Source organism: Taudactylus pleione, unplaced genomic scaffold, assembly GCF_031769625.1.
Source record: "Taudactylus pleione unplaced genomic scaffold, aTauple2 ptg000016l, whole genome shotgun sequence".
In the NCBI taxonomy this organism is placed as follows: Eukaryota; Metazoa; Chordata; class Amphibia; order Anura; family Myobatrachidae; genus Taudactylus; species Taudactylus pleione.
Genome location: NW_028284418.1, coordinates 37003759 through 37018346, shown reverse-complemented (window position 1 = coordinate 37018346; position 14588 = coordinate 37003759). Strand labels below are relative to the sequence as shown.

The 14588-nt window shown below is 39.9% G+C and overlaps 1 protein-coding gene across 5 annotated transcripts in view; it reads right to left on the bottom strand.

Moving 5' to 3' along the window:
• SEC31B (SEC31 homolog B, COPII component) overlaps nucleotides 1-14588 on the bottom strand; it is a 187181-nt gene that overhangs the window by 4436 nt on the left and 168157 nt on the right. For 4 of the 5 annotated variants that reach the window (XM_088475642.1, XM_088475645.1, XM_088475643.1 and 1 more), the window contains 5 exons: nucleotides 13945-13983; nucleotides 12190-12251; nucleotides 9018-9161; nucleotides 7796-7915; nucleotides 70-141 (listed from right to left, as the gene is read on the bottom strand). In XM_088475642.1, the coding sequence (XP_088331768.1) occupies nucleotides 70-141; nucleotides 7796-7915; nucleotides 9018-9161; nucleotides 12190-12251; nucleotides 13945-13983 (437 nt within the window). The remainder of the gene's footprint in view (nucleotides 1-69; nucleotides 142-7795; nucleotides 7916-9017; nucleotides 9162-12189; nucleotides 12252-13944; nucleotides 13984-14588) is intronic. The other variant, XM_088475644.1, reaches the window with a different exon arrangement.

Genomic DNA, 14588 nt, shown 5'->3' with positions numbered 1-14588 from the left:
CTAACCATTGTAAAGCTAATGGAGTACAATGTGTTCAGGGGAGGGAATGAAATAGTGACATATACTTACAGTGTTCTCCCTCAGCTTGTCATACAGACACTCCAACTTCTGCAATGCATCTTCCAACTTCCTTTTAGTTTTCTGTAGACAAAAAGAACATACGTAGTCGTACACATTATGTAGTGTGACCTGAAATACTTGTTTTCTGGAGCAGGATTTCCTCAATATTTTTTATATGTGGTAAAAAAGTGAAGCAAAACATTAAACAATTCAAAAATACTAAAAAGATCCCCCACTTCCCTTTAAATTGCCTTGCAAAGCATCTATGCCAGATTGGCAGTAGGAACTTTCCTATGGTAACAAAGTCTTAAAAGTTTCATGCCTCAAACTCCTCACCAGTGTCAGAACATTAGCCCTGGCACCCAAGGGTGTACGTTGGAGAAAGGAGAAAGTGAAAAAAGTAAACCAAACCCTCAACGAGAACTTTAGAATTAGCACTCAGAGTAAGAACAAACAGAATATAAGATAAAAATAGATTCAGAGAAATGTATTTAACTGTAACAAAAATTCTCTCTTCATTTTGATGTTCCAAGGATGTCCCTATGGGAGACAAGGTTGCATGCAAAACTTTACATCCAAAACGGATCTCTCTAGCTACAAAAACATTGCATTTTGTGTGTCATGTACGAATGGAGGATCGAGAGGCTGCCTTACACAACTGTTCCACTGAAAAATAGTACCTGGCCAACCAAGATGCAGCAACCAGTCTGGTAGAATGAGCTCCCTCCAAAACATACATGTGTGTCCTCATACACCTAGCGTTAAGGCTGCAGTTAGCGCGAGAGAGCCGTCACGTGCCATGTGACTAGGCTTGTGATGAGCGTCCTTTTCACCCATAAATTGTGTGTAGGTCGCAATCGAATGTGACAAACTGCTTCTGTGTCTGCACTGATTAATTCGGTATGTGACACACATCTGTGTGTGACGGAATCTGTATATGAAGCACAACGGAACTTGGCGTGGAAAATAGCGGCGCATGCTGCATTGTAGCACTTTGTTCAGATTCAGACTCATTTGCACACATCAAATTGATCGGTACAAAGTAGATTTTCCAGTTGTTTTATTTGTGTGAATAAGAACCTCGGAGTGACAAACCACAGTGTATGAGGACACATCTGTATGGGAATAGATGGTGCTTTATGCTACTTACAAGAGGGGTTGGCCAGAGACAAAACAGTCAGTGTGGAAAATAGTGGCGCACGCTGCATTGTAGCACTTTGTATACAGAATCAGAGGCACACAGATATAAAAGCGTCACATACCAAATTAATCAGTGCAGTCACGTGAAGTGGTTTATCGCATCCGATTGCAACGAAGGCACATTTTCAGGTGAAAAGACAGGAAAGAGAGGCTTGGCACAAGCATGCCAAGGGCTGTTTAGCGCGACTGCAGCAATAGTGTATTAGGTCAGATCTGTATGCTTCTTGGATGGTAGTCATGATCCATCTGGCCATGGACTATTTTGTCTCTTGCAAACCACTCTTGTAAGCATCATAAAGCACAATCTATCCACAAACAGAGGTGTCCTTATACACTATAGTTTTAGTCGCTCAGAGGTCCTTATTCGCACAAATAAAACAACTGGAAAATGTACTCTGCACTGATCAATTTGATGTGTTCGAATGAGTCTGAATCTGTATACAAAGTGTTACGATGCAGCAGCCTCGTCTTTTTCTCAAGCTAAATTCAGCGGTGTGCTTCATTTGTGACGTGGTTAAAACGAATTCCTGTGCGATTAAAGTCACAGCCCAGCGTCAGTCGTACACTGAGTGGTGTCTTGCTGCGTCTGGATTGTGAAGATGACACATTCAAGAAAAAGACTGCTACATCTCTCGCGCTGGGCATCTCCTGCAGTATGGCGTATTAAAGCTAGGTGTATAAGGACATATCTGTAGTTCCTAAAAAGCTTGAACAACATCAAGGAGACAAATACAGTCAACAATGCCAAGGCAAGATCCTGGCCTAGAGCTTGATCGAGATGTAACCTTTGGCTAGAACAAAAGTCTGGTATACAGGATCACTCTGTCTAATGGAACTAAGACTGCAGAATGGACCAGCAATAAAGATACCTTCCACGTTTCATATTAACAGAATCCAGCAATTTGAGAGGCGTATTTTGCAACACCGGGATGGGGCAGCTAAATATGTAGCTAGGAAAAGAAAAACATGAGGGCGATAGACAGCTAGCCCTACCTACCTGTTGATTAACAGGTGGAGTGTGATATAAAGCAGGTCCCTATTGTGTCCATAGGTATTAGCGCTTTTGGATTTTTTTCTTGTTGTTAAAATATGTAGTTCCCTACTGGCCTTGTTAATAGTCTGAATGAAGTGATTTAAAGAGCTTTCAATCTGAAGGATTATGGCCTCAACAGCCATGTCGTCAAAGCCAACAAAGCTATGTCTTTATGACAAAATTGGCCAGATATAGAAGATCTGCTTAAATGAACAGTCAACAAGGTGGTTCTGCTGTCAGGCTTAGTATATCATAGTAATACAGAGGGGTGGAACCTCATCGCTCTTGACCTTTTTGTGCTTGCATAAAAATTGCCAAAATTAGGTATACCAGTTGGTACCACCACATGACCATGATTGTATACACTAGAAATTCCCTGGTATGCAAACAATATGATGCCACCTCATGTTTCCTCAAAAAGGCTATAAAATAGAATCTTGCAGACCCCAATTTTGTACAAGCTGATCAAATACCTATGGATATAGAGACCCATAAGGGATGGATTGCATTCCAGCTCACAAAATCTGCATCCCACGTATTCTACCCCTGGTATGAAAAATACAAGAGATACAGAACATTCCATTCACCCAGAGAAGATATTAATTGATTTTACCATTGCCAAGGAGCTTCAGGTTCTCCCTCGGAGGTTTATGTATTACCATGGTCGTGGCATTGTCCGATTAAATTTGAAGGGATCTGCCATGAAGAACGGACTGATCTTGAAGCACCCCATTAGCTCCAGAACTTTTATGGGAAGCTTTGCTTTGGCCAAAGACCAAAACCCTTGTGGACGAAGATAGTGTCACTATACCCCTACGCTACAGACTGGTATTTATGGTCACAATGGGCAACTCTCGGTTAATGGCTAACCCTGACTGAGAATGCATCTGCTCAGCCACCAAAGAAGGAACTAATAGGTCATTGATGACAATGTAACACTTGAGTCACCAAGTGAGGATTTGCACTTGTGAACCAAATTACCTTGAAGCAGTTGCAGATGGGTTCGGAAAAGAGCAGTTAACCTTGCTTTAATTAGAAGGACATCCAGGTATGGAAAAACAGTGACCCCTTTCTACCATAAAAGTGCTGGCATAAAAGCCATGACCTTGGTTAACATAATGAAAGCCGTGGCCAGCCAGAAGGGAAGCATCTTTAATTGGAAATAGATGTTGCCCACCACAAACCTGAAGAGCAGTGATGCCCTTCCCAGATTTGGACATGTACATAGGAGGTGTTTTTTTATCCATGGAGGTAAATAATTTGTCTTGCTTCATGGAACGGATGATGGGCATGAAGGGACTCCATCTTGAACTCTGTGACCTGTAGATTAAATCATAGTCTTAAAGTGCAGGATGGATCTAAAAGACCCGTTTTGGAACAGAGAACAGGTATGAGTGAAACCCCAAAATTTCCTTTGTATGGACTGAATTGCGCCTTGAAGAGCCAGCAGGTCTTCTCCCTCGGAAGAGATGTTGTGAAGAAAAAAAATAATAATAAAAAACAAACAAACACCTGGGTGGAGGTTAGAAAGAGGTACAGGATAGTACTTCTTTTTAGGATACCTCTACCCACTGATCCAATGATGAAGAGGTCCACTGGTACCAAAACCCAAGCACATGGGCTACCACCACAGACAATATGTGGGGAAGTGTCCCATCATGCTGTATGCTTGTCAGCAGGTTTGATACAGGTTGACTGTCTGCCTCTTTGGTGGTTACCATGGGAGTCACCAGAACAAGTCCTCAAAGGGGTTCTTATTTTGTTTTTGTGGACAGAAGAATAGACCAAAACCATTGCGTTTGGGTTAACTGGCCTTGGCCGGACAGAAGGAACTGGCATTAGAAATTATCCTGTCTAGTCATGCCTTGAAAAGAAAAGAACAAAACCTACGAAAGATAATGGCTCCAGAGTTTTTTGGGATTCTGCATCCACCTGTCTGCAAAGATTCAGAGTGCATATGACCGCAATGGTGACAGGAGTCATTAGGGACAAGCCGAGAGCCATGTCTATGACAGCGTCACCGATGTAAGCTAAAATGTTCCTGACTTGATCTACCAAGGGTAACAAGTTCGATCTGGAAGACAAGTCCACCTTGTTGATTTAACAATCCCCTAAAAAATCCTATTCAAAATGTCCTTTAAGGATGCTTTGTTAGGTATTAGGATAGTAGTAGTATTGTAAAGCCCTGCAAAGGGGGCATCCACATAAGGCACAATCTCCCATTTACCCAAATCTCCTTAGAGAAGGGAAAAACTAAACCTCTTTGAGACATGGTACTGCAGATTTGGCTTCTGTCATACCTCCCCACAGAAAGTTGTTAAATGAGAAATGGACTGAAAATAAACCACCAAAAAACAAGCATTTCATTTTTAAGTTTTGAAAAGGAAAACTCTGAAAACTCAAGCTCCAACGTTCCTGGAAAGGCCTGGCCTACTCCCCCCACACTCTGTGCCCTGGAGATCTAAGGATCCTGGAATAGGAGGAAAGGCTTGGAGAATGCAAAGACAGGACAGCAGAATTCACTGTGCAACGTTACTATATAAAAGAGTTGATACCCTTGCCATCAATATATTCATAACTTTATATACAATTTTTGGACCCATTTACAGATGACCATTGAATGTGGAACAAGCAAATGCAGCAGTATGACAGGCATTCATGTGTATTCCCATCTGAATATCACAGTACTCTTGAATACATTTCAAATATCCATAATAATGTCACGAAGCCATTAAACAAATGATTGACAAAATCATTGTGAAAGTCATACTAATACCTATTAATATATACATGAACATAAGAAGGTCAAACTTAAATGGATTCTCTCCACTTTCTTTGTTTCAATAATATATTACAAATCCTTTTGAGGTGTACATGAAGCACCTTATGCTGAGTAAGCCATGGCAAATCGATTCTTAGAGGTAAACACATCGAAACTCAGTTGTGCTAGATTAGTGTAACTTTTGTCATCCATAAAAGGAATAAGCAACATTTAATAACATAATAAAACTGCAATCATCAAACTGTTTTTGGGAGAGCACCATCTTTAAGGCAACAATAACTGGAGAAGATGGCACAAAAAACTAGATCAGATGGCATAATAACATCTCTCACTTTGTATATAGAAAGCACTGCAGAAATCTACTTTGTTTAATGCTAGCCAATTCATTACAATTTAAAACCTGAAAACGTTCCCAACCTCCTTCATGTCACAGATGTGCTTGTGAATGGGAGACATTGTACAAATAAAATGAGGTGTTCCCAATACGCAATGCTTATGTCCCGCTTAGTGTAGGGGCTATGTACAGGGAAGTGAATATACGTATTCACTACCAGCTTTTGTCTCGCAATCTATTTAACATCTCATACAAGCAATTTTCCGTGCTGAGATCTTATTCATCCTGCTGAGACCCGTCCTTCCTGCTGCTTTACCTAGGCAGCCTTCCCTCAGGCATCTCGGTTATCTGACAGTCTAATGATGCTCCTCTTATGCTCATTCCATTTAAGATTTATAAGCAAAAACATTCTTTTGCAACAGTCCAACAATCCTTCGCTGCCCTCCCACTGGAGCGCTGCAGCTTGCCATCTAAGGGTAAAAGACTGAAGTCTCCTATTGCAATTAGGAGCTGCTAATCTTTCTATACATTTCACAACATGAATTCTGCTTTAGCTGTATGACAGTTGTCAAATCATTTATCTGTGGATTGTAGGACTATGCCACAATATTTAAAATACACAGTACCTTAATGAGAAGTAATGTTAAAATTCTCAAACACAGGAATATTTCAATAGTGTTGAAAAGTAACTTAATTCCCTGAAAATTAGCATTAACAGACATCTGCTGTAGTGGGAAAGGTTTTGTTCAGTAAAGACCAAAGCGTGAGGATATTGAACAAAAACACCATATTTGAAACATTTCCAGTATTAAAAAACGCGTTGCAAAGTCTCTACTGTTTTGGAAATAGAAGTAACTTACTTTATAGTGTTTTACCATTATATTACTATTATTTTCGCAGACTGAATACTTTCTGGAGTCTATTCAATTAGTCACGAGTAAGTGCGGCTATATACCGCACTTATGGTATCTCTGGACTGGCAGATTTGTGTTCGTATCCACATAGGGTTGCATACAAAAAATCCACGATTACGGGGCAAGGTCAGCCCACGAACGGTAAGAGTTGAGGTGCCGTTGGCAGCATTTCCGCACTGTTACAATGGCAATTCAACCTCCTCGTGGCTAACTGAATTTACCACTAAGAACTTCATATTTAGATGTACCCCAAAAGTGGCAGATACAAATGTAACAATGTAACCATACAAATAATACCTTTCCTTTGCGAACATTATGTTTTGTTTTACTGCTCATATAAGTGTTAGATGCAATTCTTATACAGGTTGAGTCTCCTATATCCAAATATTCAGAAATACGGAATATTCTGAAATACGGAATATTTTTAGCATGACTAAGATAGTGAAACCTTTGATTTTTCATGGTTCAATGTACACAAACTTTGTTTAAGGCACACAATTATTAAAAATAAAGTATACAATTACCTATAGGTTGTGTGTATAAGGTGTATATGAAACATAAATTAATTTCATGTATGTACACAAACTTTGCTTGAGCCACAAAATTATTGAAAATATTGTATAAAATTACCTTGATATAAGGTGTGTATAATACATAAATGCATTCTGTGTTTAGATTCGGGACCTATTCCTAAAACATTTCAATATGGTATGCAAATATTCCAAAATACGTAATATTCCGATATCCAAAATACCCTTGGTCCCAAGCATTTTGGATATGGGAGACTCAACCTGTAATAATGTTTTTTTTTTTTAGCAGTAACTTACTAAGTATCTGTGTATTATGCTTATATATACGTGTACGTGATCTATCCAATTTGTTTTCTCGTAACTGCAGACCAAAGGTGGATGCAGACATAAAAAGGATCACGATCCCTATGTAGAGAGGGATGCCTCATGTACAGAGTTCTGTAAGTAACACAAAAAAAAAAACAAAAAAAAAAACAGGGTTTTTTTTTTTGTTGCTTTCAGGTTCCAATATGTCTTATGTTAAGAAGCCTGTGTGTACAGACTTTATGGGACTTTCAAGTGTTCAAATATCTCTAGGTATCCCCCATGGCTAACCAGTGTCTGCAAACACAAGACCAAAAACACAAGCATGGCAGGTCATTCATACAGAAAATAAGACCGAAAGGAGAGACACACAAAATATACTGTAACCCACTGTTCTCCCCAGTATTCCTTACTATACTCAATGGAACTTGTAAAAATCTGGAACTTGTAAAAAAATTACATAGTAAATGCATTCAAAGGCCACTTACTAGATCACGTATACCAATTAAAATCTGGGCGTTTGTACTGTGCCTAATCTAGCTGGATTAAACCACTATTACAAGGATTTATTTCACATGAAATAATGGTATATTGTTCATTACTTCAAAACAATTGTATAAACCTTGAAACCAGACTTACTGGGTCAGATGCCACTGCAGAGCAGCGCTGCACAAGACCATTGAAGGTTATCTGTAGCGGTTGATGCTCTGCAAGCAATTCCTTTTTCTCTATTTTCTCTACAGGTATCCGATGATAGCCCTAAAAAAATTAAAAGAACTGATTCTGGGGAAAATTAAATATAAAGATATACAGTATGTATTTATATTCGCTTTGATCATTCAGAAGCTAAGCTCAATGAGAGCATTCTATAAGCAAACATATTTACTAAAAGGGTGACTGTACCTTGAAAGGTTGACTAGATAACCCAAAATTAAAGCACAAGGCCAAAAAAAAATGAATTGCAGAATCCAAACTATGCAGGTAAATATTTAGTTAAGCATCAATGTAAAAATACAATTAGCAGTTTTTGTATTATTGTATACTACCTACAAATATCATCTGTTCTCTTTAGATTAATGGAGCATACACACAGTCAGATGTGTCAGATGAACGATTGAACGATTTGAGCAATGATTTGAACTACGAACGATTTTTGACTGCATAAAAATGAATGAAATCGTCCAAACCTGACTGCAAACACATCAGATGTTAGATATCGTTATCTGACCATCAGGAACGCGCATCGTTCCAACATGTCAGATATGAACGATTTTTTAAATCGTTATCGTTCAGATCTGAAGAAAAATCTGACCGTGTGCATGCACCATTAAGGTGCGTACACACTGGGCGATTAACGTGGACGAATGAACGATAACGATATCGTTATCGTTCAGTCGTCCACTTTATCGTCCATTTTTAACACAAAAACGATGAACGATAACGACGACGCGCGTTCCCGCGGGTCGTTTGTCATTATCGTTCATCGGGTTAACATGCAGGCCAACCTGACGATGTTGTCAGGTTGCTGCATGTTATGGAATGGGGGAGAGAGCCCGGCGCTGAACGATATCGTTAATGATATCGTTCAGCGGGTGTGCTCAATGTCATGAACGACATTGAGCACACCCTGCCGGGGACACACTAGACGATATCGCTCAGGGAGCATATCGTGTAGTGTGTACGCTCCTTAAGACTAAGCAAACATAATACATATAAGCAATGATTTACCATCTCAATTATCTTACATTCTGATAGTATTAAAGAAACTAGGCAAACCCAGAAAGCCAATATAAAATACGTTTCAAATGTTAAATCAAGTAACTGCGGGAAAAGCTGAATCTGCAGATTTATTGGCTTTTACCTGCATGGTTGCTTCTTTGGGGGCGCCAGGGGGGGTCTGACTGGGATCCAGACTGCTGCCGACGTGAGGCTGGAGGGTCTCTGGCTCTGAGGGTAGGCTCATCACAGGAGTAGTAATAGGAGCTGGAGGAATCAAAGCATTTGGCTAAAAACAAAAAAGCACAAGAAATAGAAGGGATTTTTAAAAAATCTGACATTTTTACAAAATATTTTAACACAATTTTTTGCAAAAAGTATACTTCAAAAGGATAACATTTCACCAATTGTAAACAGAACAGGGTATTTGTTCATAGATATGGATTTTTTTTTTTACATTTTATATTCTCCATTAACTGAATTTTTCTATTGCAAACACTGAACACAATGCAAAAATATCTTTATTAATATTATTATAGGAAAATACTGACATTTGTGTTTTTGTTTGTAGCCAAGAAAGATCACTGGTATGCTATGTTGCACAAGGAAAATAACACGATTTATAAAGCCATCAACATTATTTAGAACTAGCTGGGATACCCGGCGTTGCCCAGGTTGAAGACTGGACCCTGAAGTACACCGGCAGCCTTTTATTTGTTTACATTGTCCTTGCCTATAACCCCTTTCCATTGATCCTTAAAGGGCCCCACTGTTTGGTAACATGCATGCAAACAGTGGCGCAACTACCTTGAGTGCAAGGGGCGCGGCTGCTATGGTGCCCGAGCTGCATCTGTACCCCGCCGCTCCCCTTGCACCCAGTCGCCGAGGGTGGCAGCAGTGTTGATTTGGCAGGCAGGCATGGAGAGACAGCGCTGCCAATCGAAAGGCAATCAGAACTTACGGACCGGCAGCCAATCAGCAGGGCAGCCGGTCTGCAAGCTCCGATTGGCTTGCGACCGGCACCAGATTCAAATTGGGTCGGCGATGTCTGTCCATGTCTGCAGCTGCCTTCCAGTGCGCCAACCTACCAGCACAAAGATTGGGTCTCAGTTACCTTGGGCGCCTAGCAATCTCACGTGATTTTTAGCCAAGTATTAACCAGACCCAACAAGCCCATTGAGATACATGGGGCAAATAACTCCTAATAATCTACAAAACAAAGGACACTGTTATATTGCTTTATAGATTACCGAGACCCAATCTTTGTTCACAAAAAAGGTTATCAATCCTACACCCACTGAATAACTCTGACAATGTACCCAGTATTAAAGGGAACTTTTTATATTTTTGCTTTATGTATTACTTTGTAGATTTAATACGATTGTATTGATCCATATATACCAACAGACCCCACCTTTGAACTTGAGAGTCTTGTTTTAGGGGTTATATGTATAAAATATTAATTAAAAAAAAAAAATTATTCATTTTTGTTAACAGTAAAATGTGCCCCAAAAAGGCTATTAAAGTCTTGTTTTGCTTTCTTGCAAAAATTATTCTGAAAGTTTGAATACTTATAATGGGTTGGATATGGGATGCTGGTGGTCAGAATCCCACGCTGGCAACCCAACAGGGTTAGAATACCGACACTTGTCGGTCAGTATCCTAAGCCTACTCCTACCCCTTTCCCTCCCTACCTAACCTCCCCTTTTAGTGCCTAAACCTAGCCTCCCCCTCCTCACACCCTAAACCTAACCCTCCCACTCACCTCAGTACTTACTGTTGGGATGCTGTCGGTCAGAATGCCGGCGCCAAGATTCTGACAGGTGTCGGGACTCCGGTGCCGGCATTTTAAGCATCGGCATCCCAGCTGTTGGGATTGTGACTGGATCCCCTTATAATTTGGGAGCACCAGCAAGCCAATGCTGTGTGGTATTGGTTACAATAACAACTATAATGTTGGTCTAGAAAGGATTATTACAAGTCAGTTGTGTTTAATTTAGTCTAATGCGGATTCAATCCTGGTGCACAAGTACTAATTAAAGTCACCTGTGCTCAAGCATGGATATCCTTAGAACGTGGACTGTAATAGCAGAGTTTGGGAAACTCTGGTGTAGTGGGTAAGTAATGCATGTCCACTTCCTGTGAAGGTAATGCGGTATTATTCAACCTGCGTCACTTTATGTCTTCAGGTGAATATTTCAATTACCATTGGGGTGTGAACACATTGGCTCAGCTGCATCTTTTACACAGAAACATGAATGTAGAATAAAGGAGCAATAAACTGACTTATAATTCCATCTATCTAAAAGCAGCAGGGGAACAAAAAAAAAAGGAAAGTCTTAGGGCATGTGTGAGATGCAGATGTGAGAGCATTATTATGACTTGGCTGAGCCACGTAGTCAGTACAGATCCTCTCCAACAAGGCCACATCAAAAGGAGATGGTTTTAACGAGGAGCTAATCCTGTTGTAGTAAGCACAGCCTGCAGCCGATTCCCAGCCAGGCCTTCTAAGAAAGCCAAAAGCTTTAACTTGTGAGAGCACAGGGGGAAGATGAAGACCACAGAGAAAGTAAACTCTGAGCATCATCAACCACTTGGCTTACTGATATATTCCACCACATGGAAGCACTCTTGCAGACACAATCATTGCTGTCCTAAAATGAACTAATTACTCTTTGTACAGAACATAATACAGGATTGAAAGATCAGGTACCTCGGCTTCGGTGACCTGTACTCCCTTATCCTTACTTACAAGTAGTGGATCATTAACTCAAAATCAAGGCATATACTGATGTTTTGAAAATAGATACCAGAAATACTGCTTTAACTTTCAAATAATGTACTTTCATTTTAGTTAAGGCTGCCCGTATTTACAGAATTTTTTTCTTTCCTCTGGAGAAGCTTAGTTATAACACAAATTATATGAGTACATCAAATCTTTCCTCACAATTATTTAAAAACAAATTTAATGTTATATGAAAATCGTACAACAAAATAGTAGCGCTGGTAATTTTTTTTAACTATATTATGCAACTATACTAATTTCATTTTGTTTGTTTCAGCACACTATGCAACTGAAATAATTTCCAAACATCAAAAACTACATTTACAGTGATTTGCAACAAGGCATCTATTGATGTTATACAGAAAGACAATAATAACGGTTGCCAAACACTGAAAATTGGTTGGTATATAATCATGCCATAAAGCCAGAAACACTGCTGCCTGTTTGTTTTCCCTAACACGACTACTGAGGTCGTTGCTGTAAGTTTCTGAGTGGTGACCAGATGTTTATCTAGTCCTGGCTGCTATATTACCTTTTTCCACTGCATACCAGCTTTCATTGAGAAGGAATCAGACCACCCTTCCTGTTCACCTGCTGTTAAGAAAACACATTACATAAGTAATTGGCACACCATCCCTTTCCCATAACCAATGGCAGACAAGATGAACAAAAGGTTGGATCTATACACAGAAGCAATGCTGAGTGAACACCAATGCCCCTTGCTAATAAAGTTATTTTTAGGCAGCGATTGTTCGCTATGAAACCCTACATTCTTGGATAGCAGGATATTATTAAACACATCTCTCATTAATGTTAAGTAGTATATTAAAAATATACAAGCCCTACAATGTGGCATGCTGTAGTAGACAAATTATATTGACTTACACTGTACTTTATCATTTCCATTTTACTTTTATCAAACTAAAATTGTTTTTATACTTGATAGTGGGCTGATTGAAATCTGAGTATTGTTGAGCTATACGCAATACGCAGAAAATGTACAGCTCAATCACCTAAATTACACACTGTATTTGCACATGGACCAAACCAAAGTCTGAGCTTTGTTTACAAGTATAACACTGTTTCTTCATTCTGACTCTCCCTAATGACATGTAATACAGAGCTCAAGGTACAATCTATATTTTGGGGAGACAGCCACGGGGAGACAAAGTGAGATGTTTAAGATTTCAAGGAGAGTACAAACTCTGTTGTACGCAACAGGCTGCCTGGAAAGGCCCCTAGTCACGTGACCAAATTAGATTTGTTTTATACAAGACAAGATACAAATACACACATGCAAATTAGGGATGTGCAGGCTCGGATAGGTTTGAGTTTGCACGTTGAGTTCGGATTTTTCCCTCCAAAAAAACGGAACTCAGAAAGAGGCTAAACGTCCTCTTACATTCCTCAATGATGATGTTTGTCCATGTAAGAGGACGTTTAGCCTCTTTCTGAGTTCCGTTTTTTTGGAGGGAAAAATCCGAACTCAACGTGCAAACTCAAACCTATCCGAGCCTGCACATCCCTAATGCAAATATACAAAAACTGCAACAAGAATGATCAGAATATTATATTTTCAGCTATGATCATTTTTTGATTATTTGCTAGATGTGTCAGCTGGTTAAAACAAGGGAGTTTTTAGGTAATGACCAATACAGAAGTCTGGACTCTCTTATAAACATATAAATTATGTGTAATTGTGTTACATTTTCCCAAGCAATCCTTTTTAGTCCGTGCTTTCAGGCAAAAGTATGCTTATTTTATCTATTCTATCCAGGTCCCCCGAATTAATCAAAAGCTGATGTAATTTCTGGTTGAGGTGTCACTCTACACCCTGGGGTGTGGAAGATTTTTTCTGCCGAGGGCCATTTTGATATATATATATATACACACACCATTATTTGCGGACCTGGTGCAGGCCAAGCCCCACCGTGTGAGGTCACACGGGGCGGGGCCACAATAGCCAGTGATTACAGCAATGCCCGGAGTGGGAGCTGTAAGGGCAGTGGTGTGACCGTCTGAAGTGTCCTAAGGACGCTCCAGGTGGCACTGCTGCATAGATTCTGGCTGCAGGGTGCCATTCTAGGCACCCTGCTAGCCAGATGAGGCTAGCAGAAAGAAGCTCCGAGGGCCAGACCAAATGAACCCGCGGGCCTTATCCTGCTCTACACTGACTGGAATTGCAGTAACAGCAGCTAAAAGCTTCTACAAAAATGACTACAACACATGACACAAGCAGCACAAGCTGTTCATCCGACAAAGCTGCCCAGTACTTCACAATGTTTACCTGCTGCATCTTGTCGGTTCTCCAGCCAGGGAAAAGAACCTAAAAAGTAAAGGGTCATTCAGACCATTCCATTATGACACTTTTTAAGCTAGTTTTAAAACTGTATTGTGTCTTCAATTTCCCAGTGATGCCAACTTGCTCCAGTACCCTAACATAGTTGTTGTAAGCCCCCCCAGGAACCTTTTATACTTTAATATAGAAAGTACACAACTTGTTTTTTTTTTTTTTTTAAATAAAATTACCAAACATGTTTAGGATGGGGAAAGAGATGATGAAATTCAATGTAACTTTGTGGTACAAAAGTACAATCCTATGACCTAACTTTTACCCTCCACTTATGGAACGCCTGATGCAGTCTACTTCTGCCTCTCCAAATCATGATACCTAGGGGCATATTTACTAAGAATCGAGTCTGGATGAGTTCTCTTTTTTATTATTATTTTTTTAGCTCTATTAGCTTCACCGAAACTCGGGTGATTTGAGGCTCCTGAAACTCTCAAATTTACCAAGAAGTGAGTTTAGCTAAGAGTGAGATGTCCGATGGTGAAGCAGAAAGAGATATCTCCCCCGGGTAGCACATTTTGCAGGAGATTGCTCACCCGAGATTGCAGAGATTTCTCTTTGCCTAACTCTCCCGAGCAAGC